This window comes from Polypterus senegalus, chromosome 3 (genome assembly GCF_016835505.1).
Source record: "Polypterus senegalus isolate Bchr_013 chromosome 3, ASM1683550v1, whole genome shotgun sequence".
NCBI classification, from domain to species: Eukaryota; Metazoa; Chordata; class Cladistia; order Polypteriformes; family Polypteridae; genus Polypterus; species Polypterus senegalus.
The window spans coordinates 151,610,107-151,637,103 of record NC_053156.1 but is presented as its reverse complement, the minus strand read 5'-3'; the positions used below and the strand labels follow the sequence as shown (position 1 = coordinate 151,637,103).

The 26,997-nt window shown below is 35.8% G+C and overlaps 1 protein-coding gene across 2 annotated transcripts in view; it reads left to right on the top strand.

The window, feature by feature from the left end:
- snx14 (sorting nexin 14) overlaps positions 1-26,997 on the top strand; it is a 217,900-nt gene that overhangs the window by 94,318 nt on the left and 96,585 nt on the right. Inside the window, exons 13-16 of one of the 2 annotated variants that reach the window (XM_039748069.1) lie at positions 4,995-5,150; positions 9,469-9,593; positions 10,718-10,776; positions 23,427-23,453. In XM_039748069.1, the coding sequence (XP_039604003.1) occupies positions 4,995-5,150; positions 9,469-9,593; positions 10,718-10,776; positions 23,427-23,453 (367 nt within the window). The remainder of the gene's footprint in view (positions 1-4,994; positions 5,151-9,468; positions 9,594-10,717; positions 10,777-23,426; positions 23,454-26,997) is intronic. The other variant, XM_039748070.1, reaches the window with a different exon arrangement.

Sequence of the window (26,997 nt, the reverse complement as noted above, 5' to 3'; positions counted from 1 at the left end):
GCTTGTGCATTGTGCTGTCCTTTAGCAAGGCTTCACAGCATTAGGTTGCCCTATGGAGTAGAAGAGTCACATACCATTTGTTATGGCCAGACCCAAGGCAGTAAGGGTCCTACTGCAGATCAGAAATTAAAGGCAGACCAAGAGCAGGAACAGAGCGGAAAGCTAGCACTTGAAATGGATTATAAAGGAAGGAATGAACAATTTACAGGTGCTTTCTTGGTATCATGAAACCATAATTCTTTGGTTGATACCTTGTGCAAAGTTTTGTCTATGAAGATTGTCAGTCATTGATTTATGGATCTGTTAACTAGCCGATGGGCGAATAGTGCCATACTGAGACATCTCTGAATGCCATTTACCTGTGATTAATAGGTTTTATCACATGAGACCTAGAAGCTGCATTCCAGAGATATGGCCTAGCTGGAAACAAACATCAGCTAGACCATAGCTTTTCATTTTTAGTAGTACAGATGTGGTTTTCAGCATTCACGTTGGCATGATTCTAAAACAAGCAACTGTAAAGCACTAATGATAGGAGCTTGCAATTTACTTGCTTGAGTACACCGAAGGCAATCTTTAATTACTTACAAAGGTCATGTGTGTTTTATAATATCTGTGTCTATGAATATATTATAATAAATAGACTGAAGTATATGGTATTGATGAAATGTTACTATGCACATTACTATTGCACTTAAGGAGACACTACTGGGAATGTTTATAGACAGATAAGATAAAATTTGCCTTTTTGGTAAATATACACAGAATTATGTTTACAGAAAGCACAATACTACTTCCCATCATCAAAATGTCACCCTGTCTTTGTTGTGGAGGAAGCACTATAGGGCTGCTTTCCTGTCAGGGCATAAATGGCTTTCAGCAGAATAAGTTAAGTTTGTGTTTTGTCCTTTAGGGTCAAAGAAATCCATGTTGTGACAGGAAATTGTACAGGAGAAAATCATAGCATTTGTCCATTATCTGAGGTTTAGAAGAGCTGGGTCATGCAGTACAACATTAGACCGAACACAGAAGTAAATGAAAGATAAAGTTTTTTAAACAGAAGGAATTCTACATTTTGGAAAGGCTAAGTCAAAGGTCTGATCTAAGCTCTATCAAAATGCTTTGTTGTGATCTTAAACAAGATATTCATGCAAGAAATCCCAGAAATGTAAATTATCTGAAAAAAGTCTACAAAGTGGAATGGACCAAAATACCTGCTAAAAATCTGTGCAGGTCTGAGCAGCAGCCATAGAAAGGGGTTGGTTGAGGTTATGATGCTAAAGGTTATAATAGTTACAAAATCTAAGCATTCACCTGTATTTAAGTTTAGTAAAAATGTTAAGTCGTAATTAGTACTGAAAACCACATATCCAAACATTATTATTATTCCAGCTGACACAAAGATATAAGGACTGCTTAATCACAATGTTTTAACAGTTAAAGTAAATATAGATTATTAAAACAGTTTTTGGAACAAATTAACATAGATACACTCTATTGTACACATATTTTACAGCTATTCTTAGTATAATACATCTCCTTTAACATCATAGCCAGGATTTAATTCATAAGTTTATAACTAATCATGTCTTTTCTGCTTTTGTTACATTTTTCTGGGATCAATTCATTATTTCACTGCAATGCTGTAATTTACAGGCTGTAACACAGAAAAGGCATAGATGGTGTAAGAAGAGAGGGCATTTAACTCTTTCACAGCACAAACACACATGCATTTGCAAGGACAAGTCAATGTTTGAGTGAGGGTATATAGTGTATATGTACACTGCAGTGTTTTATACTAAAACAAGTTTCAGTGATCAAGGACAACTGGTTGGTTTCTTATTACATGTTCACCTTTATGGCATATACTGAATATAAATCTGCAGCTGAGGTGCAAGGAAGACTGATCTATAAGCATACTATATAAAAACCAATAAAATTGTTCATACCACTTTTAAACAAGGATAATCTCAGTTTACGGCAGTTACAAGCAGCTAGTAAGCACTAAAATGCCTGTTGGGAATACACAGCAAAAAAAGTTTCACATCAGATAGCACTTTGTTTATAAAGATATAATATAAATAATATAATTTTATTTATTTATTTTTTTTTAACTATCTCTGAGTCTTGCAGGCCGAAGTGTATTCCACAGAAGTAGTTCTACAGTTTTCCAGTAAGCTGTAAGGTTATCCTATACATTTATGAACACAACTGGGACTGTTCAAAAGCCATGATCTCTTATCCTTCTCCATACAACCACTGTTCAATCATATTCAAGTATTTTGTACACAATCAACAGATAAATTACTTTAAGCCATATTATTTTACTCAGAAATAAATTGTTAATACTTCATTTATAGGCTGCAGACATTGTGACATCAGACTGTCCATTTCGTTCTCTACCTGTGTATTTTCACTTCAAACATTCAGAGAAATGTGACAGAAATAAGTAAGATCTCAATATGCTTTGAATTTTTTTTAGAATTTAAGAACATTACAAATATTGTGATAAGAACAGGCTATTCAGCCCAACAAACTCATCCATCCTATTCACTGAGACTGTCCAAAGTAACATCTAGTCAAGATTTGAAAGATCCTTAAAGACGTACTGTCCGCCACACTACCTGGTAATTTATTCCATATATCTATGGTTCTCTGCGTGAAGAAAAACTTTCTAACGTTTGTGCGAAGTCTGCCCTTAACAAGTCTCTAACTGTGTCCCCATGTTCCGTGTTCCCCAGAATTTATTTACTGGGATCTGCTGTACTAATTCTTTCAATACTTTTAAATACTTCAGTCATATACCCTGTTAATCTCAAAGGTTTAACTCCTTCAGTCTACCCTCATAGCTGATACTTCTTAGTCCCAGAATCAGCATAGTTACTTTTCTCTGTATAAGGTTGCCAAGTGTCAGGCTCCTTTTTGGGTTAAGACTCTCTGTCCGGCAGGAAAATAGGAAATCTAGAAAATGTCTGGCTTTTTCATGGCGAATCAGGACTATTCGATTAAACAGCTTGAATCTTGATATAAATGGTTGTATACTGATACCTCACAGTTTGGACCTATTCTCTTTGATCAAATGTGGGTGTATGAGTGCGATTGGAATTCCAAAGGGGATCCATTCTTCCCACCCGTCTCTTTGATACAATGTAGGTATATTAGTGTGAGCAGAACTCAAGGGAAACAGCCCTCTATGCACAGAAAACTTAACATTCTAAAAAAGATGTAGCACTGCTTAGGAGACCTCCTAAATTAAACTTTCGATGCATCTTCCTTTGTCTTCCTTTTTTGCTTTCTGTGTCCTTTTTTGGCTACTCATTCATGTATCTGGCAGCCCTACCTCTAGACTTTGTCTAGCGGTATTATGTTTAACTTTTTATGAAGATGCAATGCTTTAATCTGGTTTTAAAATTTTCAAATTCAAAGCAACTGCCAAATGCAGCTTCAAGCATTGACTGTTATTTAAAACTTGTTGAAACTGGGCAGGAATGTTATCTCCAAATTCTCCCTCTTGCAGATACTACTTGATTCCCAGTGGTATGTTTTCCATATGTTCTTTAGCAAGTGAAGTGAATGGTAGGGTGGAAAAATCGTTTAGAATTTTCTTCCCAGACTTGAATCAGTTTTATCCCACATCATCCTGAGCAGGGTCACGGAGGATCTGAAGCTCTTCTATAATATTAAAAATTTACTTTTGATCTGAAAAAAAAATGCTTTTTGCCTTCCTATTTTTTTTTTGGAAAACTAAGACAAGACTGGGAATCTAAATGTCACCATGTTTGTTTTCTTAAATTGAAACAAACTGATTTTCAGTTAATCTTAAGTTGCTGTTTACTACTGCCTTTCCTGCTAATATTGTTGATTGCTTTGCATAATAAATGCTTCTGCTGTGAAATACACCTTACTCTGTGATCCATTTCTGTGTAAAAAACAATGTGTTGCATGTCATTTGTGGCTTGCATTCCACAGAAAATGCAGTTTGTAAAAATTGTAATTCATAAATCATTCTTTAGAATTTGGTAGTTAATTAGAAGTTACCTGAATTTGTAAAACTAATTTAATTAGTTAATAAGCATATGTGCATTTAGCTTATTTATTAATGTTGTAATGACTGACTGCAACAGTGGTAGATGCTCTTTTACAAGTCTGTATAATTTAGTTTTGAATTATTACTTACTTATGGGTTTTGCATATTCTCTCAGTGTCTTTCATTGGATTTTCTGTGAAAATTCTAGTTTCAATTTTCCTTTTTCATTCCACATTCTAAAATCCTGCATGTTGGGTTAATTATTAATTTAATTAGGGTGAGAGAGAGAAGTTGAGTGTCCCAAGAAGGTTTGCTATTCCATCCAGAATTGCTTCCTGCTTTTCCTTGCTTCTAATTTCACATGTTTGGCTCCCTGCAATTCTGGAGTGGTTTAAATGAATTATGCAAACAAACAGAAAATGTCTGAAAGGGTCATGGTTCATAATTCCGATACTAACTGGCTCAGTTTTGGCCTTGTCAGTTTGAAATCAAATAAGTTATGCTGGTACATATAAATATCTGGTGAGTTTATTTTTATTGTTATTTACAAAGTCCAACAAAGATGTTGTGCGAGTATATTCGCTTTTTGATTGCACTTCTGATGTTTTACTTGTTTGATTAATTATTTTTAGAATGACATAGCCAAAATGATGTTAGAATTGTTCTTCTAGTAGTTGTGGGGGCTTTCACTATGTAATCTAGCCACCTCAGACATCCCAAAATTAACCATATATGGTTGATTGTTGACCCTATGATTGCTCCGTGTTATTGTGAGCACCAGAGCGAATGGTCTCCATCTAGGGTTATTTCTTGTTTTGCCCCCATTGCTGCCTGGAGACATTCTATTAGCATATACTGGAATAAGGAGGTTTGGAAAATTAATAAATGTTTGATTGATTTTATAAATTTGCAGTTCAATCTCTTCTCTGTAAAACAGCAGCACAAAACATATTATTTTTTCTTGTAGAGGAATTCAATGACAAGATTTTGTGTCCTGAGCTGACAGATTCAGAAATGATGAATCTTCATGAGGAGGTGAAAAAAATATATACAACATACTGTCTGGATGAGAGCATTGACAAAATTCGTTTTGATCCTTTCATTGTGGAAGAAATAAGAAATAGTAAGTGCATTTGTTAATAGTAATTATAATCATGTTTGTTTTTTAGCTTTTATTAATATATTCTACTTTTTTGTTTCATAAAAAATCAATTTTTAGATCTTTTGAAATATTCAAATTTCATTGTGTGCTTTTTTGACAATTAATCATGAATTTTGAAGTGACATCTTTGTATTTTAATTCCAGTAAATTTCCAGCATTTTATACAGTATACATCTGGGGGCCTCATGTATACACGGTGCGTACACACAAAAATGTTGCGTAAGCCTGTTTCCATGTTCAAATCGCGATATATAAAACCTAAACTTGGCATAAAGCCACGCACATTTCCACAGTAGCTCATACACTGGTGTCGCAAGTTCTGCGCTCGGTTTTGCAGACTGGCGACACCCAGCGTCAAAGCAGTGCTACTGTTCCAGTGTGGTTTCCAGTTCTTTTTTAGATCCACATCCCTGACTCGGTTCTATAAATACAGTGAAATTAACTGCATATTGTTTATTAGTTTAAAGCATCTGATTGTAATTAACCTGTAGCAATATAATGGTCCACGGAATGGCCAAACTATTCCAAATACCATAACTGCTTTATTGTTGTTACTCTCACTGCACCTTCTTTTTCTTCTTTCAGCTGCACCTGTTAGGGGTTGCCATAGCGGATCATCTTTTTCCATATTACTCTCACTGCACCACTTGTAGAAGCTCATCGGAAGGAGAATTAACAGTATACAGCATCAAGCACATGCTACCTCAGTCATGCTTCCTATTTGAACTGCTCTCACACGGCAAACGCTTCAAAACCTTTCCTGTAGGGTCCCCGCGGTTCAGAAACTGTTTCATCCCAAGAACTATAAACACACTCAAATCAGTCCAACAAGTGCTCCTTGTAGAACTGTTTGTACTTATTAGTACGATCACCTCACTGTAAACTTCCACTACAGTTATAATATCGCACAACCTGAGCCACTTTATAAAGTGCGTATTTACATATGATGACAATATCATTTTTAAGATGAAATGTAGCAAAATATGTTTATTATATTATACAGATGAAACTTTAACTTCATTTAAATAATCTATATTGTTAATAATTTAAACAGGTGAGGATACCCTGTCACTGCGCTAGCAAGGATCTGGCGCTCCGTTCACAGATTGTTCCTGCCTCGCACTCTGTGCTTGCTGGGACTGGTGTGACACTGGAAAGACAGAATAATTAAACATGTACTACAAAGATATTTCAATATTCCTTAAAAGTTTTGAAGAATCGGCTTTCTAAGCTTACAGATGGCTTAACGTCTATTACAGAGCTGATTGTGTGGCGATTGGGTATTTGGAGAAAGAAAAGTAAGGACAGGAATTGGGGGTTAGTATGTTTGAAAAAGACAGTACTGCTGCAATAAATTATTTCATTGAAGGTTCACACAATCACTGTGCCACCGTGTTCCAATGTTTAATAACATGCTTTAACTCCTATCATCAAGAAAATTATATCAAGTATACATCTCTGTATACTGTGTATTCTGTATAGCTGTGTACTCTGTATAGCTTTAATATTACGAATGTAATGGATTCTGTGTCCTGTTGGAGGAAGAGAAAGCCCGGAAGCACATAGTGAATCACACACACAGAGCTCAATGAAGATCAAATACAAAACGAAGCATTTAATGTGCTACTTTAGTTATGATGGGATTTGAGAAACTAGTCAATTAAACGATTTTAAGATGAAGTTTATGATGTTCTACTTTTAATGACAAAATAAACTACGTGATTAAACATTTTGTGTTTTTTTCCCCACTGTGTGCCTATTTTTTTTTTCCTCTTTACCCTAATAAGCTTTCATATTACACTCAGACGATGGGCTACAACTCTCCTTTTTACGGTGACTTTGATATCTGACAACTCTCGGGCACTGTGCAACTTTGTGAACTTGAGCTTTGGAGTTTCTCCGACACTCTGTCGCTCGATCAACTTTGTTTTGTTGTTTATATCACTGTTTAAACCAACAAGTAGTAAGTTTTTCTTGCCTCCACTTGGTATTCACTTAAATTCTTCTATTTCCCCCCCGTGCTTTTGCCATTGCCTTTTCACAAAACGCTGAGCTTAAGGGCTATTTAGATTGATTTGCATATTCAAAGAGGCATAATTCTGGAAGGAGACAGGGCGGGACAGCAGGCGCGTGCACGTGCATTACTTTTCACTCTGACCGGGATTTATGTAGCGTAAGAACGTGGAAGTTGGCGTTTGCACAAATTTATGCGTCTGGATTTTTTTGTGTGCGTAAGCACATTTCCACTTTTGTGCTAACGCCGTGTTATAGTGTGAATTCTATGCACAGCGTTATGCATGAGGCCCCTGGTGTCAGGACAGATAATGTTCTTTGTTAAACTGTCACCTTTTTTATATTTATCTCTCTACTAATTATGACAACACAGTTTATTTTGCTTGAATTATTTTGTGTAATTGTACTAATACTATGAAGACTAACTAGCAGTATTTTTCATGATTTTGTTATTGCTTTTATGTTTTATTAATATGTCGTTTTTGTTTATTTTCTGCCATTGTTTAACAATGTGTTGGAGTGCATCAGTATGACACATGTGACATCATCATGTTCATGTTATAAAACATGGCGTTGCCCATTTTTTGTGTTTGAGTTTTACAGTCAAAAGAAAATCCTAAACTCTGAAAATCATTCTTCTTCAAAGCCCATTCTATAAAAGACTCACAAATGTTTTGTTTTTGTTTTGTTTTGAATCTTTTGTGAAGCACCTTATGCTTCGATATGCTCCTTTTAAGCGTTAGTATCAATATAGGCAACTATTTCCTTCATATAGCTTACCAAACATCATTTCCACTCACATAACATTGAAACAGTAAGCAAGTGAGGATGCCTGAACAGTACCATTGGGATCAGAGGAAAAATCACACCATTATGTATGCTGGAGTACATACATAATAGTGCAAGAATAAGAACACCACCAAGTAGTGATAGGTCTTGTTCTAATGTTACATGAGAAGCAGGCAGGGATACCTACACAGACGGTGCCTGAGAATAGGAGATAGTTGGTGTGACCCCAAAGGAGCGCCACTGAGCCTCAAATCTCTGTCACATTGCTAATACACACAATTCCAGTCTAAATAAACAACCTCCCCCAATCTCTCCATTAAACCTTCACCCTAACTAGGACAGTAATCAAGTCTCATCCCAGCTAGGTTATGCCTCCTTCCATGTTTTAATTCTGTTATGGCCTCCCGGCAAGGATCTACCGTCCATCCCATTCCGTCTGCCAGTCCATCCATGATGGCACTTACATTGGGGGAAAAATGTTTCTTCGAGAAGTCACTGGGCATTCAACTCGCTATATAGAATGTTGAGAGGCAGTGGCAGTTGTGCTGCCACATATAAAAAGCATAGAAAATTCTTACAGGGACACTAGGAACTGTAACATTAGCATCTAGACTGGTATCAGTGGTGTTGTTTCACAGTTGTACCTAAAACCAGAAGTGTTTTTATTGCAAGTCTAAAAGTGACCTTTTTAGAATCATTGAATGTTTGCAACAGCCTTTTTGAGAGCAACATGAAACTCATTCTGTATAACCTTACTGCCTCTGCAAGTGGGTCTTAACGTCATCCACTGCCACATGTTCTACCTTTTTAGCCCACAGGTACCTTTCATATTAAAACCTGTGGCCTTTCTCAGATCCCGCAATTTGTAAAGCCCAATAACTAACAGTGCTTTTCTGAACAGCATTGTCTTTATATCTTTTTTAACTACCTGTGAATATTTCTTATGGATTACTTTGCCCCCATTGGAAATTCAAAAACAGCTAATTGTTTAAAATACACATCATCATAAATATAAAATATTGACTTTAATCACGCAATAAACCTTGTTTTTTTCAGTGTGTCACTCATTTATTTTTCCTCTGTGGCCCTAACACTCTTTTATAATCATTTGCTAACATTGCATAGAAAGATTTTTTTTTTAACTTGACAGATTCCTTATGTGTGGTAATGACCACTGAGTCCATAGCAGGCACCAAGCATTTCTGGCTACAGGTACTTTCAGCAGTAACCACTATTAAACTCCTGAAGTCTTGAGAAGTGGTGTAGAAGCATGGATGTCCACTGGGTATTCTCAGGAGCTTGGCCTGTCTATGTTGTTTTCTAGGCTTGTCAGGCTAATATGTTGATTGTCTGAATCAACTCTCCACCATTTGGTGATCAGTTGACTTCATATACAAAGCTGCAGAAACTATGTGTTTTTTCTTTTAAAATGTAATATGATACTGGACTGGTAATTGAATGTTTTACTTCTTTTCAGTTGCGGAAGGGCCCTACTGCAGTGTTGTAAAACTTCAGACTATGCGTTGTTTATTTGAAGCTTATGAACATGTTCTATCCCTGCTTGAAAATGTATTCACACCAATGTTTTGCCACAGTGATGAGGTAATCATTAATATCAATGTATTACAAATTCAAAACACACACAAAAGCTGTTCTGAAAGCTGTTACAATTTTTAATCAATTATGTTAAAAATTATATTGGTGCATATATTTATTTTAATCATTTTACCACGACTTGGGGTGAGTGTCAAATGAAGAAATAATGCATTGGTCCACATTTCTTCTTCACAGCTCCTGGAGTGTGGGTTCAATTACCATTATGATAGCTCTGTGTGGAGTTTGAATGTTCACCCAGCATTTGTGTTGCACACCTCTGCGGTTTTCTATCACAAAGATGTTGACATTCAGTTTATTGGCTTTTTCTAAACTGGCTTGTTGTATGTAAGTGTGCATGCCTTCCTTTGTGCATATGCACACCACTGGATTCTCATCCTGTACAAAGTTCATACCAGTTTTAATAACATGCTTTTGGTAAAAATGGCAGCTTACAGCAACTATATCATAATAATAAATTTGAAATCTTAAAATATGTGGATTTCTTTTAGGATGCAAAATATGTTTGTAAAGTGGAATACTTCATCTGTCAGACATCAAGAAAAGAATTTAATTAGTTTGCCTAATGCACGGATTCACCGACTCGGTTGTGGGAACCCATTGTCGCTGCAGGTTTTTGTTCCAAACAGATTCATAATCAGTGACAACAGTGATAACAATGATCTCATTTAATTAGCTGGTATTTTTTTCTCTACTCTACATTCAGAAAAGCACAGCAGCATGATTTTTACATTTATAAAATATTTCTACTTTTGTTATAGATTTAAATGCTTAACTCTGTTTTGTTCATTTTATTATATTTGCAATTTTACCCTTTGTTGTATCTCATTTCTGTATTCTTCCCAAAACACAGAACTTGGGAAATAACAGTTCACTTAATTAGCCCAGGAGTCCAACAAAAAACAGAAGCTGGTTGGATAAAAAACCTGCTGTCACAGTGGGAAGCACTGCCTAATGTATACACTGAACTAGTGAAAACTGACAAAGTTTCTTTTTTTTTAAATTCTGTTGACGTAATCTGGCATTGTCAATATGAAAGGCAAAAAAATATTTTTAAGAAGCATAAATATTCTAAAATGACACTTCTTTAGCTGTTTTTTGTTTGGTTTTAGTATTTTCGACATCTTTTGAGAGGAGCAGAATCCCCTGCACGTAACTCAAGACTTAGCAGGTATGTAGCTGTACTTTCATAAATCTTCAATAAATGTCCTTTGGAAAAAATGTCAGAAAAAGTCCATATTTTTATCTTGTACATTGATAAGTACTATTAGTGGTGAAAAAGCTTTATAAGTTTATAAAATGTAGGCAGCATGGCTTTGTTGTGCTGTATCTATACTAATAAAAGGCAAAGCCCTCACTGACTCACTCATCACTAATTCTCCAACTTCCCGTGTAGGTAGAAGGCTGAAATTTGGCAGGCTCATTCCTTACGGGTTACTTACAAAAGTTAAGCAGGTTTCATTTTGAAATTCTACATGTAATGGTCAAAACCGAAACCTACTTACGTACATATATACGTCCATAGCCTGCAGCTCGGTCGCCGTGTGAGGCGGCGTTACGTCCACCATCCCCACGCTTCCCACGTAGTTGGCTGGCTGCCTGCCTATATTGCGTCCCCCATCCCCACGCCTCCCACGTAATTGGTTGCCTGCCCATATAAGGCCGTCCGTCACTCCGGTCCCTTCATTCCCTTCTTTGCTTCGCCACAGTATTCATGTCTCCTTCCTGATAACTGCAGCCTTTTTATTTAATCCACGGCTTCTCCGCTGTTTTATTGTGCTGATAACTGCAGCCTTTTTATTTAATCCACGGCTTCTCCGCTGTTTTATTGTTCGTTTATTACGCATATAGTTATTGTGTAGGTATTTTAGACATAGTTTACATTGTTCAGGTACCCATTTCTTTTACCGTTCCAACCGTACCCCCATTAACATGTCTATCGAGGTGATCACCATCGATCAAAGAACTGTCACTTACCGAGTTGTTTCCATGCCTGGAGATGCCGCCTGCCTTTTCCATTCTCTTTGTTACATATTGCACGGCCATATCAGGCTCACTCTTGGTATCCGGAGGAACATTGTGTCTTATGTATTGAATGACTGGGACAGGTTCAAGGTGTGGACTGATGATGGTAACAGGAGATAATTATACTACACAGGAGCACTATAAGAGTAAAATGCTTAAGCCCTTCACCAATGCTTCTGCATGTGAGTTGATGGCTGCCGCTGAATTGCTCGGTTGTCGCTTTCAAGTGTTTCTCTTTAGAGAACCACCAATGCCTCTTAAACATCTTAGATTCACAGGTGAAGTTTTCAGTAGTGGACACTTTGATGTTTATGAATGTTTAAAGTCTCAAAAGCTGGATGTGAAGTTTTTGATGAAGCCGGTTGTATGCTTACAACGCTTGAGAAATGTCGAATGTCACTTCAACACAAGTCTTGCAAATACTAACGTAATTGAAACAAGCCATGAAACTCAAACCGATTATGACAGCAGCAATCCAAGCTGTGAGAAAACAGTAAAAAGGAGGCGCGTCAGATGTCGTGGTATATTTTCTGATGCAGCTAGACGGAAACAGCTTTGTGACGCTGCCGCCAAATACTCGAAGAAAAATCCACAAGTTAATAGACACGCTGTCACTAAATACTCGCAGGCAAATCCACAAGTTCATAGAGACGCTGCCGCTAAATATTCGCAGGCAAATCCACAAGTTAATACTGGGAATGCCCGTTAAACATCTTAGATTCATGAGTACCGATTTGGGTAGTGAACACTTCGATGAATGAAACCTGTTATCTTTACAACAGTTGACAAACACGGAATGTAACTTGAACACAACACGTCCTCCAAATACGAACCTGATTGAAAGAAATAATGATAATCAAATCTTTGATGACAGCAACACTCATAACAGTGACAAAACAATTACATTGACAATCATGTTACGTTATTTTTAAAATGTTTCCTTTTCTTTTTCATAACTTCTTTAACACACTACTTCTCCACTGCGTGGTATTTTGCTAGTATTGTATATATAGTTAAAAAAAAAAAAAAACACAAGTATGTTGCATTGTTTTTTTGAAAAATGTTGTTTTTCATGTAAACATATTCTAATGGAAATATTAGTGTGTATATACAATACATTTTTACCCAGCAGACATCATACATATAGACAAAATGGTTTAAAAGTTCACTTTTGTATGGCTTATAACTAGTACATAATAAGGGAATTATGTAAGGGTGTAACTATAACTGCAATAAAAGTAAAAATATTGCAAGTATGTTTGATCCAGGTGCAGTTCTGTTGTAATATGTAATGTAATATGAACAAATATTAATGGTTTTTGAAAAAATGGATTACATTAAATTTGTTTTATGAAAAAATTAACTTTTTGTTCACAATATTCAGGTGTGTATATATATATATATATATATATATATATATATATATATATATATATATATATATATATATATATATGATACACAATCACCTTTCCCAGAAATTAATTTGTATTTAATCAGATGTCTCTGAGTTGATGCTGTATATTTAAATTAGGATTTTTAACAATTATAAATTATTAGCTTAAATTGTATAGGATACAAGACTTAATTTCCCAGAAGACACACTGATTCAGGCAGCCGCTTAAGTCCATCAATAGTGCTGCTGTCACATGCTAGTCTTGATAAGAATATTTATGTGGTAAATAACTTAGAAGGCAATATTTTAAATCCAACTATCTATGAAAGTAACTATAATCTGCTAGAATTTGTAGTGATATTCTGTATAATACAGTATATCTACGTTTCCCATTGCAGTTGTAATATAGGCATAAGGGATATTTACAGCTAAGAGATAAAATGTTACCTTTATGAACAGATGTGGTAGAAGTGTTTGTTTCATTTCCCAACAAAATTATAGTTTACATCAAATAAACTAAGTTTTTTTACTCCTGTGTAGTAATAAGTAAAAAGGCTGCTGATTTTACCTTAAATTAGCAATAAAACATAGGTTAACTAGTGTTATGTTTTGAATATTAAAACAGTCATCTTCATTTTAACATTTAGCTATTCCTTTATAAATTACATCCAATAAAAATGTCACCTTTGATATTATATTTACTAATTTACCAGCAAGTCATTTTTTGTCAATGAAAATAAGTGTATTCCATTGATAAGAGATGTGCATATAATGTTATTTCAGAAGATTTTGATAAAATGCCACATGAAAGGTTTGTGATCAGACTAAAACAAGTTGGAATTCAAGGCTCAGTTTGTAGCTGGATAAATAATTGGCTCAAACACAGGAAGGTTATGATGGGGGGAACTTTCCAGAATTAGGTGATTTTAAAAGTGGTGTCCCTCAGAGATCAGTACTGGGTCCTCTGAAATATGTACGTATGTATGTACAGTCAACCCTCGTTTATCACGGTTAATCCGTTCCAGACTCTGCCACGATAAATGAATTTCCGCGAAGTAGGATTCTTTAGTAGGTGAAAATCTGCGAAGTAGAAACCATATGTTTGTATGGTTATTTTTATATATTTTAAGCCCTTATAAACTCTCCCACACTGTTAACATTATTAGAGTCCTGTAGACATGAAATAACACCCTTTAGTCAAACGTTTAAACTGTGCTTCATTACAAGACAGAGATGGCGGTTCTTTCTCACAATTAAAAGAATGCAAACATATCTTATCTTCAAAGGAGCACCGTGAAGAGCAGATAATGTCAGAGAGAGCGCTAAGAAAAGCAAACAATCAAAAAATCAATATGTGCTTTTAAGTATACAGAAGCACCGTGATAAAGCGGCATTTTGTAGAGGAGTGTCCTATCTTCTAGGCAAACGGCCACTGTGTAAACAGCCCCCTCTGCTCACACCCCCTCCGTCAGGCAGAGAGAGTGAGAGAGACAGAGAGAAGCAAACAAAACAAGCGCCATGCGGGAAGCATATCTTATAGCATTGAGGAATTTTAGTTAATATGTAATACATGCTCTGATTGGGTAGCTTCTAAGCCATCCGCCAATAGCGTCCCTTGTATGAAATCAACTGGGCAATCAAACTGAGGAAGCATGTAACCTAAATTAAAAGACCCATTGTCCAGAAAGCGAACCAGCTTAAAAATCCGTGATATATATTTAGATGTGCTTACATTTAAAATCTGCGATAGAGTGAAGCCGCGAAAGTCGAAGCGCGATATAGCGAGGGATTACTTTATATACGTACATACGTACAAGTTTGCAGATAATACCAAACTTGGTGGAAGGGCAGATAATGTAGAATCAACTAAATTGTTACAAAATTCCTTGGACAGCAAACAGATTTTAGCAGATTTTTGGAAGTTTAAGTAAATGTAAGGTATTACACATAGGAAATAGAAATTTAAAATTGTGTTTATGGTTAAAATTATGAAAAGAATTAGTACTGTAGACCCCAGCCTTTACTTTAAAATAAATTCTTTAACAAGGACACAGGGATGTGATTGAAAACCTGTTTAACCCAGATTTTGCACATATGTTAGAAGGTCTGTCTTCACCCATGGAATTTATTATCAAGAAGTGTAGTGGTGAGTAGGACTTTAGGGACCTTCAAATTTCAACTTAATATTTTTTGAGCAATCTAGATGAATAGGATGGACAGCTTTATTGGGCTGAATGGCTTGTTCTCTTATAAAATTTTCTGTTCTGGTATAATATTGCTATTTATGCAGTGGCATTTGTTGATGTGAATTGTAATTGCCTGTGGTGAAATATCACAGAATTTGTTTTATATTGTAAAATACTTTAATTTAAATAGACAGCCTTGCACACTTTTTATTTTACTTAAAAATTTCCAACAGTAATCTTCCTTTTAGACAGAGTGCCTAAACAAAAAACTGGATAGTGGCAATGTATGCACATTGACCATTTTAGTAGTATAGGATTTTTGATGATTAATAATCAAATAAGACAGCCACCCAGGAGGACGTCATAATAATGTAGGATTTGAAAAATAAATTTTTAACCTGTTTGTTTAATTATCAGTTTTGCCTTTCGCAATACTGGTAATTAATCAAATAATTCAGCATGGCTCCTACTTTATTTATGTTGTATTTCTCTGTTGTAGGAGGTGGGTCTCCAACCTTTAGACTTACAGTATATCAAGGTTACTGAACACTCTTGTTTTAAGAAACAGAATAATACAATGTATTGATAAATGCAAGGATTATAGAAATGTGGTAACTGCATATTTATGTTAACATATAAGACTGGACACAGACAAACATATAACATATAATGGTATTTAAAGTTCTACTTTATCTTGGCACAGCTAAATCATTTTACAGTACATTGTCCTGATTGGATTAAACTCACATTCACTTTACCAGACCAGTGTCTTCTAATAGGTGGGTTTCTCTGTCCATTTTAGTTGTCATTCCTTGAAATATAGGTCTTTATCCTTGCTTCAGTTCATTTTTCTCCTTCTGGCTCAAGACATCTACAGAGGGGCCTCTGGCGAGATGTCAGGTCACGTCTGATTTGCACTTTTGTTATTTGATGAAGTCCATGGAGATTCTGGTTCAGGCTGGAATTCAGTCACCTAGTTTGGGGGTGGGGGTTTTGTGCAGCTGGATGCCTACATCCGTGTTGAATCTGCTTTCTTAACAGGCCTGGTGTACCACTAAAGCATGGCAGAATGAGCAGTGCCTACTTTGTCCTACAGTAGGTGTACTTGCTTATTAATTCACATATCTTACCACTCCAAAGAACCTGTCATGTGGCTGAAACTCAGTACATACACACATTGGCCACTTTATTAGCTACACCTTCCTAGTATAGTACCTGGTTGGACCCCCTTTTGCCTTAAGAACTAGCATAATTTTTCTTGGCATAAATTCAACAAGATGCTGGAAGCATACCTTGGGAATTTTGGTCCATGTTGAAAAATTAGCATCATGCAGTTGCTGCAGATTTGTTGGCTGTACATCCATTGATGCAAATCTTCTGTTCCACCACATCCCAGTCAGATCAGGGGCTGTATAACACTGTGTATAGAATTCACAATTAAACATGGCATACGGACAAAACTAGAAATGTGCGCATGCACAAAAAGATTCAGATACATAAAACTTCTGCATAAGCAAGTTTACATGCATTTCCTGTTTATTAATCCCAATTAATGTGAATTTTATAGATGCATGCGCATACAGCCCCACCTCAACTCCTCTCAGAATATTGCCTATTTGAATATGCAAATCAATATAAATAGCCCCTTACATTCAGTGTTTTCTTAAAAAGCAATAGATAAAAAAAGCATGTGTAAAAACAAAAAATCGTAACTAAAGTAACACTTTAAATTCTTTGTATTCTAAGTTTTCCCTGACCCAGTTTTTAATTGCTATGTCCTTTTTGGGAATTATAATAATAATTTGAGTGTATTCCAGGGATATGCACACTCTTTAGATTTCAGTTAAATTAGGGCACCTTTGGGATGTGGTGGTACGGGACATTCACAGAATAAATGTGTAACTGAAAAATCTGCAAGAAATGCATGTTGCTATCAAGCCAACATGAACCAGAATATCCAAGGAATGTTTTCAACATTTTGTTGAATGTATATATGTATATGTGTGTGTGTGTGTGTGTGTGTGTGTGTATATATATATATATATATATATATATATATATATATATATATATATATATATATATATATATATATATATATATATATATGTGTATATATATATATATATATATATATATATATATATATATATATATATATATATATATATATATATATATATATATATGTACAGTGGTGTGAAAAACTATTTGCCCCCTTCCTGATTTCTTATTCTTTTGCATGTTTGTCACACAAAATGAATGTTTCTGATCATCAAACACATTTAACCATTAGTCAAATATAACACAAGTAAACACAAAATGCAGCTTTTAAATGATGGTTTTTATTATTTATGGAGAAAAAAAAATCCAAACCTTCATGGCCCTGTGTGAAAAAGTAATTGCTCCCAGAACCTAATAACTTGGTGGGCCACCCTTAGCAGCAATAACTGCAATCAAGCGTTTGCGATAACTTGCAATGAGTCTTTTACAGCGCTCTGGAGGAATTTTGGCCCACTCATCTTTGCAGAGTTATTGTAATTCAGCTTTATTTGAGGGGTTTCTAGCATGAACCGCCTTTTTAAGGTCATGCCATAGCATCTCAATTGGATTCAGGTCAGGACTTTGACTAGGCCACTCCAAAGTCTACATTTTGTTTTTCTTCAGCCATTCAGAGGTGGATTTGCTGGCGTGTTTTGGGTCATTGTCCTGTTGCAGCACCCAAGATTGCTTCAGCTTGAGTTGACGAACAGATGGCCGGACATTCTCCTTCAGGATTTTTTGGTAGACAGTAGAATTCATGGTTCCATCTATCACAGCAAGCCTTTCAGGTCCTGAAGCAGCAAAACAACCCCAGACCATCACACTACCACCACCATATTTTACTGTTGGTATGATCTTTTTCTGAAATACTGTGTTCCTTTTACGCCAGATGTAACAGGACATTTGCCTTCCAAAAAGTTCAACTTTTGTCTCATCAATCCACAAGGTATTTTCCCAAAAGTCTTGGCAATCATTGAGATGTTTCTTAGCAAAATTGAGACGAGCCCTAATGTTTTTTTTGCTTAACAGTGGTTTGCATCTTGGAAATCTGCCATGCAGGCCGTTTTTGCCCAGTCTCTTTCTTATGGTGGAGTCGTGAACACTGACCTTAATTGAGGCAAGTGAGGCCTGCGGTTCTTTAGACGTTGTCCTGGAGTCTTTTGTGACCTCTCGGATGAGTCGTCTCTGCGCTCTTGGGGTAATTTTGGTCGGCCGGCCACTCCTGGGAAGGTTCACCACTGTTCCATGTTTTTGCCATTTGTGGATAATGGCTCTCACTGTTGTTCGCTGGAGTCCCAAAGCTTTAGAAATGGCTTTATAACCTTTACCAGACTGATAGATCTCAATTACTTCTGTTGTCATTTGTTCCTGAATTTCTTTGGATCTTGGCATGATGTCTAGCTTTTGAGGTGCTTTTGGTCTACTTCTCTGTGTCAGGCAGGTTCTATTTAAGTGATTTCTTGATTGAAAGAGGTGTGGCAGTAATCAGGCCTGGGGGTGGCTACGGAAATTGAACTCAGGTGAGATACACCACAGTTAGGTTATTTTTTAACAAGGGGGCAATTACTTTTTCATGTAGGTTTGGATTTTTTTTCTCCCTAAATAATAAAACCATCATTTAAAAACTGCATTTTGTGTTTACTTGTGTTATATTTGACTAATGGTTAAATGTGTTTGATGATGAGAAACATTTTGTGTGACAAACATGCAAAAGAATAAGAAATCAGGAAGGGGGCAAATAGTTTTTAACACCACTGTGTGTGTATGTGTGTATGTATATATATATATATATATATATATATATATATATATATATATATATATATATATATATATATAATATGGTGTGTGTGTGTACATATATGTATATATACAGTACTGTGCAAAAGTTTCAGGCAGGTGTGAAAAAATGCTGTAAACAAAGAATGCTTTCAGAAATATAAATAATTATTTATTTTTATCAGTTTATAAAATGCAAAGTGAGCGAACAAAAGAAAAATCTAAATCAAGTCAATATTTGGTGTTACTACCTTTTGCCTTCAAACCAGCATCAATTTTTATTGGTACACTTGCACAAACTCAGGGATTTTGTAGGATTATAGTCAGGTGTGTGATCAACCAATTATACCAAACCGGTGCTAATGATCATCAATGTCACACGTAGGTTGAAACACAGTCATTAACTGAAACATAAACAGCTGTGTAGGAGGCTTAAAACTAGGTGAGGAACAGCCAAACTCTGCTACCAAGGTGAGGTTGTGGAAGACAGTTTCATGTCATGGCAAGATTGAGCACAGCAAGAAAACACAAGGTAGTTATACTGCATCAGCAAGGTCTCTCCCAAACAAAGATTTCAAAGCAGACTGGGGTTTCAAGATGTGCTGTTCAAGCTCTTTTGAAGAAGCACAAAGAAACGGGCAACGTTGAGGATCGTAGACGCAGTGGTCGGCCAAGGAAACTTAGTGCAGCAGATGAAAGACACATCAAGCTTATTACCCTTTGAAATCAGAAGATGTCCAACAGTGCCATCAGCTCAGAACTGGCAGAAACCAGTGGGACCCAGGAACACCCATCTACTGTCTGGAGAAGTCTGGCCAGAAGTGGTCTTCATGGAAGTGTTGCAGCCAAAAAGCCATACCTCTGACGTGGAAACAAGGCCAAGCTAGGAACTGGGGTGCAGAAAAATGGCAGCAGGTGCTCTGGACTGATGAGTCAAAATTTGAAATATTTGGCTGTAGCAGAAGGCAGTTTATCGAAGGGCTGAAGAGTGGTACAATAATGAGTGTCCTGCAGGCAACAGTGAAGCATGGTGGAGGTTCCTTGAACGTTTGGGGCAGCATTTCTGCAAATGGAGTTGGAGATTTGGTCAGGATTAATGGTGTTCTCAATGCTGAGAAATACAGGCAGATACTTATCCATCATGCAATACCATCAGGGAAGCGTATGGTTGGTCCCAAATTTATTCTGCAGCTGGACAACGACCCCAAACATACAGCCAAAGTCATTAAGAACTATCTTCAACGTAAAGAAGAACAAGAAGTCCCGGAAGTGATGGTATGGCCCCCACAGAGCCCTGATCTCAACATCATAGAGTGTGTCTGGGATTACATGAAGAGACAGAAGGATGTGAGGAAGCCTACATCCACAGAAGATATGTGGTTAGTTCTCCAAGATGTTTGGAACAACCTACCAGCCGAGTTCCTTCAAAAATGGTGTGCTAAGTTGGTTGTAAGTCAAGACTATTTTTCCCGTAAGAAATAATGGAAATACCCATAATGTGTTCCAAACATCCCACAGCAACACTTACTTAACCTTTTCATAGTAAAAAAGGGTTGTATAATGTGCATAATTTACCAAAAACACCAATAATTTTTCTAATGTACTAACCAAAAAGTTATAAAAAGTGCCTAGCCTACCAGAAACAACAATTTCATACTGTACTCACCATTTAAGTTAACATCTTTGGATTGCAGGAAGGGAGGAAGAGGAGAATGAAATGGAAGGTGGTTATTGTTTGGAAGGAGCTTCCTTATACAAATCTTTTCTTTGTAAAATTGTCAAGATGGTAGATTTCGACATGCTGTTCATATTAGCGAGATTAGTCAAATGAACGCCACTCTCATATTTCTGCACAATTTCCTTCTTCGTTTCGATTATGATTGCTTCCTTTACCTTCGTTACCTTATCTTCCTTCCTTAGCAATTATCGAAATAAATTATATAAATCACCGCACTGCACGAAATTACGCCCACAAACACATGTATCTGGGCTCCGACTGACGCTTACTAACGCTCTCGGCTGTTTGTTAACAATCGCACAAGCGAATACATGTGACTGCATTCAGGTCGTAAAACAAGATGTTGGTCGTAATTCAAAACAAAAATTTTGGTAGTAAACCAAGTTGTTCGCATGTCAGGCCGGTCGTATATTGAGGGTCGACTGTATATATATATATATGTATGTATATGTGTATATATATATATGTATGTATGTATGTATGTATGTATGTGTATATATGTATGTATATATGTATGTATGTATGTATATATATATGTATGTATGTGTATATATATATGTATGTACAGTGGTGTGAAAAACTATTTGCCCCCTTCCTGATTTCTTATTCTTTTGCATGTTTGTCACACAAAATGTTTCTGATCATCAAACACATTTAACCATTAGTCAAATATAACACAAGTAAACGCAAAATGCAGTTTTTAAATGATGGTTTTATTATTTAGGAGAAAAAAATCCAAACCTACATGGCCCTGTGTGAAAAAGTAATTGCCCCCTGAACCTAATAACTGGTTGGGCCACCCTTAGCAACAATAACTGCAATCAAGCATTTGCGATAACTTGCAATGAGTCTTTTACAGCGCTCTGGAGGAATTTTGGCCCACTCATCTTTGCAGAAAGACGGTTTTCTAGCATGAACCGCCTTTTTAAGGTCATGCCATAGCATCTCAATTGGATTAAGGTCAGGACTTTGACTAGGCCACACCAAAGTCTTCATTTTGTTTTTCTTCAGCCATTCAGAGGTGGATTTGCTGGTGTGTTTTGGGTCATTGTCCTGTTGCAGCACCCAAGATCGCTTCAGCTTGAGTTGACGAACAGATAGCCGGACATTCTCCTTCAGGATTTTTTGGTAGACAGTAGAATTCATGGTTCCATCAATCACAGCAAGCCTTCCAGGTCCTGAAGCAGCAAAACAACCCCAGACCATCACACTACCACCACCATATTTTACTGTTGGTATGATGTTCTTTTTCTGAAATGCTGTGTTCCTTTTACGCCAGATGTAACGGGACATTTGCCTTCCAAAATGTTCAACTTTCTCATCAGTCCACAAGGTATTTTCCCAAAAGTCTTGGCAATCATTGAGATGTTTCTTAGCAAAATTGAGACGAGCCCTAATGTTCTTTTGCTTAACAGTGGTTTTCGTCTTGGAAATCTGCCATGCAGGCCGTTTTTGCCCAGTCTCTTTCTTATGGTGGAGTCGTGAACACTGACCTTAATTGAGGCAAGTGAGGCCTGCAGTTCTTTAGACGTTGTCCTGGGGTCTTTTGTGACCTCTCGGATGAGTCGTCTCTGCGCTCTTGGGGTAATTTTGGTCGGCCGACCACTCCTGAGAAGGTTCACCACTGTTCCATGTTTTTGCCATTTGTGGATAATGGCTCTCACTGTGGTTCGCTGGAGTCCCAAAGCTTTAGAAATGGCTTTATAACCTTTACCAGACTGATAGATCTCAATTACTTCTGTTCTCATTTGTTCCTGAATTTCTTTGAATCTTGGCATGATGTCTAGCTTTTGAGGTGTTTTTGGTCTTCTTCTCTGTGCCAGGCAGCTCCTATTTAAGGGATTTCTTGATTGAAACAGGTGTGGCAGTAATCAGGCCTGGGGGTGGCTACAGAAATTGAACTCAGGTGTGATACACCACAGTTAGGTTATTTTTAACAAGGGGCAATTACTTTTTCACACAGGGCCATGTAGATTTGGATTTTTTTCTCCCTAAATAATAAAAACCATCATTTAAAAACTGCATTTTGTGTTTACTTGTGTTATATTTGACTAATGGTTAAATGTGTTTGATGATCAGAAACATTTTGTGTGACAAACATGCAAAAGAATAGGAAATCAGGAAAGGGGCAAATAGTTTTTCACACCACTGTATATATATATATATGTGTATGTATATATATATGTGTGTGTATATATATATATATATATATATATATATATATATATATATATATATATATATATATATATATTTATGTATGTGTGTGTCTCTGTAAATATATATATATATATATATATATATATATATATATATATATTCAACAAAATGTATAAAAAAATGTTATGCATTTCACCTGCCTAGATATACTGTATCTTAAAATTGACAAAATGCGCATAAACTTTTAAACATATTTGCAGAGTACTTTGTGAAACATTGTTTTTTCACATGTGTCCCTTTTACTATAATATATCGTGTCATATCGTATTTTTTATTTATTTCATGGTATATGGACAGTTCGGTACAGACTACCACATCTAGATCTTTCGTTGCCTTAAATGAAAATTTAGTCTGTGTTGCTTGTTTGAATTTGTCTTAATATTAAATTGCCATGTGTATCAGCAATTAGTAATTCCCTGTACCTGTTATTGCAGAAATAGCCTGAGTTTGGATGATATCCGGTAAGTATCTGCTAGCATGATACAATAAATGTCCCTTGAAGCCACCATTTTAACTCCACGCTTTGAATAACTGCCTTTGCTTGATAAAGCAATATTTAATACTGCCTTTCTAACAAAAAGAACAACACTAAGAAATCACTGTATTTTACAATTTATTTAAGATTGAATGAAATTTGTCTTATATTGCCCTTTATAATTATATCGAGTAGCGGTTTATTTTCTGTAAACAGTTGAGTGTTCATTGCTTTAAGCTTTTCAGGTAAAGGTTACACAACTATATACACTTTTTTGTAGACAGTGTTCTCAGTGGGAGTTTATATACAAAGCAAGTATCTCTTCTTTTCTCTGTCTTCAGCAACATAATTTGCATATCAAAGTTACTGTAATATGTTTCTTAGTAGGAGCTATTATAATAGCAAGTGTCTCTTCTCTATCCTGTCTTCAGCAACATAATTTGTATATCAGAAGTGTCTAAAAATCCTTCCATCTTCTGACACTACATATTCAGAAAAGGGTCATAGGCCAGCTGGAGTCCATCACAATAGTCATAAGATGTAAGGCAGGAACAACACCTGGATATTGTTACCAGTCCATCCCAGAGTAAACACACACACCCCCACGCACACACTGGGGCCAATTTAGTAATGCCTAGTCCCCTAACCAGTGATTTTTTTTTTATTTTGGAAAGAAGCTGGATCATCTGGAGGAAATCCACATGGACTCAGGTGAGAACACACAAATGCCATGCATGGAGCACCTGGGATGTGATGTGAATTCTGGTCTCCTTGCAGCAAGGCAGCAGTGCTACCACTATGGCACTATGCTGCCCATGTTTTAAAATCAACCGTTAATTCTTCATTCAATTGCTGCATTGTTTCTATGCAGATTAGAAATAGAAAATTCATTGTGGAACATTTCAGCTATTTTCAGAGCTGACAAAAGTTGGTGCAAGGCAAGTGCCAACTGTGGCCTGATGCCAGTCCACTCCAGGGCACACTTATTTTCAGCCATCCTTGCTATTCACCAGTCCAATTGAGGAACCCCCATTCAATCTCATATTAATTTGCACTGTCAGATAAAAACCTGTGTCATCAGAAACAAAAGTAAGTAAAAATTCTAGTATGCTTAATATGAAGATTACATCTTTTACCTAAACTGCATCTGCAAAACTGCAAAATCATAGAAGGTCCTAGTGCAAAAGGCAGCTGTACTTCACTACACTAGCCCCCACACACCCCGTGCCCTAATTTTGAAGCTGTTGATGAACTGTAATTAAATGCTTGTGTATATGAAATTTTCAAAGTACAAAACATTTGATGTGTAGACATATTAAACATCACACAACATTGTTTATTTTTTATATAAACAAACATTGCAAGAAGTATAATTTAATATTTCTTAAGAAGTGTACCTAAACTTAGCTTTTAATCCTCTTTCAACTAGAATATCACCATTATGTAGAAAAACTGTGACAGGACACTAGCATAGAATGTTCAAGTTCTCTAAAGTCAGTGAGCTGGAGCAAATGTATTTATGCACTACAGAACAAAGACACAATATTCATTGCTGACAATTTCTAATATGCGCATATGGTAATAAGTTTAACCTTTCATAGACAAGAAGCATATATTTATTGTTTTACATGTCTGTGAGAAACTGGGTGACTTTGTATAAGGTACTTAAAACATATACTTAAATGTAAAAGACCTACAATATTTTCCGTCTTTTAACTTGAAAATAAAAATGAGAAATTTGTTAAGATTTTCACATGTTGAGCTGGCTGTGAGACTAACTAAAGGAAAACATCCAAAATTATGATGTAGCTCTAAGGCTACATCAAATTTAATTTATCTTTTTATTAATACCTAGGGACAACAGTGCATGTTCAAAACATACTGTACCTATACCTGCAGCTTTGTGAAATAATAAGAAGTGATGCACAGATACAACAAAAACAATACAAACTCACTTTAAAGAAGCAGTAGTTCTTTTGTAGTCAAGTTATCTGGTGTGAAATAATTTAGTTGATGTTTTCCTGATCTTAAGTGTTTTTTTTTTTTGTTTGTTTTGTTTTGTCTTACCTGCCAAATACATTCCAATACTGAAGGGTAAGTCTAGTCAGCTTAAATACTGTTATTATACTTTATAAAGTGGAACAAAATAAGGCGTATAAAATAAATAGATTATAGGATCCTTGTTTCTTTTATTCAATTTAAATAAAAGTCAGCAAATTTAATCACCCATAAAACTGTTGGAGCAGAATTCAGTACTAAATAATTTTATTTTTGGATTTACCTTAGTGTAAAATGAAAGAAGACACATGAAAAATGTTTGTGGGAAAGTCATATAACTGACATATTATTGTTAGTTTTTACCAAGCTGGTAACTAATAAATGATTACTCACATGCTACACTTTCCACTTAGCACTATTAAGCTTAGCTAAATCAGTAAGTGTAAAATCTTAAAAACTAGCAGGAGAGCATTATTTCATTTTGTCACCATGCACAAATGATAGGGTCTACAAAATCAACACTAGTTAGGGTTGGCCATCAGAATAAGATTAATCTAAAGAAATATTCTGTAAAATATTTTGGTTTATCATTGTTGCTGTTGGGGCATTTTACTGTTGCCTGAATCCTTGTTAAGGTCAATGACATTGTAAACTATGTTAATTACCTGGGTATTCTGAATATAAGCCTGGTTGCCTCAGCTAGAAAAGTAAGTTTTTTGCAGATGGATGTTATAGCCTGTTACTATCTTGACATGAACAAAGAAATGATTTACTCAATGCAGCATTTTTTCATTAGCTTTCACACTTATTGGATATATGCGGTTAAGTTGAAGATAGCAGTTAATAGACATAAACCTGAGGATATCAACAGGCACAGAGAAATTGTCTTTTATCCATTCTAGAGGAGGCTGCTTCAAGTGCCAGGCATAGATAATCAATCCAGTAATATGACATCTGTTTCATAAATAAAAGAATGTTTGTTGTTCAATAATACAGTACTTGTTTAGGAGATAATTGTATTAGAATAAAAGCTTACTGGGTGTAATATATAGTGGATAATCTTTACTATATATTTGACACTGGCTGTTTGTTCATCCAGAAGTTTGTGAACCTAAATTTCCTGTGTCAACAGTGTATGATTAATTTGTTTGACTTTGTATTCAGTCCTATTTATTTTAGATATACTTTGAAAGTAAAAATTGAGATAAAAGAAAATGAATTATAATTTATTATAGCTTAAGTTCCAAATGAATTATTTTTATAAGCCCTCTTTGTTATTAAGGCAGTATTAATACTTAATGGCAGCATGAATTACGGAAGAGAAAAAATATACAACAACTGCTAAATTGTTAGTGGCTGCTGAGCACCCCTGCTTGCAGATGCATTCTTTGACCTAATATCTGTTTCTCATTTTTCACAAATGGGCACTGCGCTGGATATCTGTGTTTTTGTGTTTTTTTTTCTTTAAAAAACATTAGCACTGGAAAGGATTATATGCAGGGGTGCCTCGAATGTTCATCCATAGCACAAGC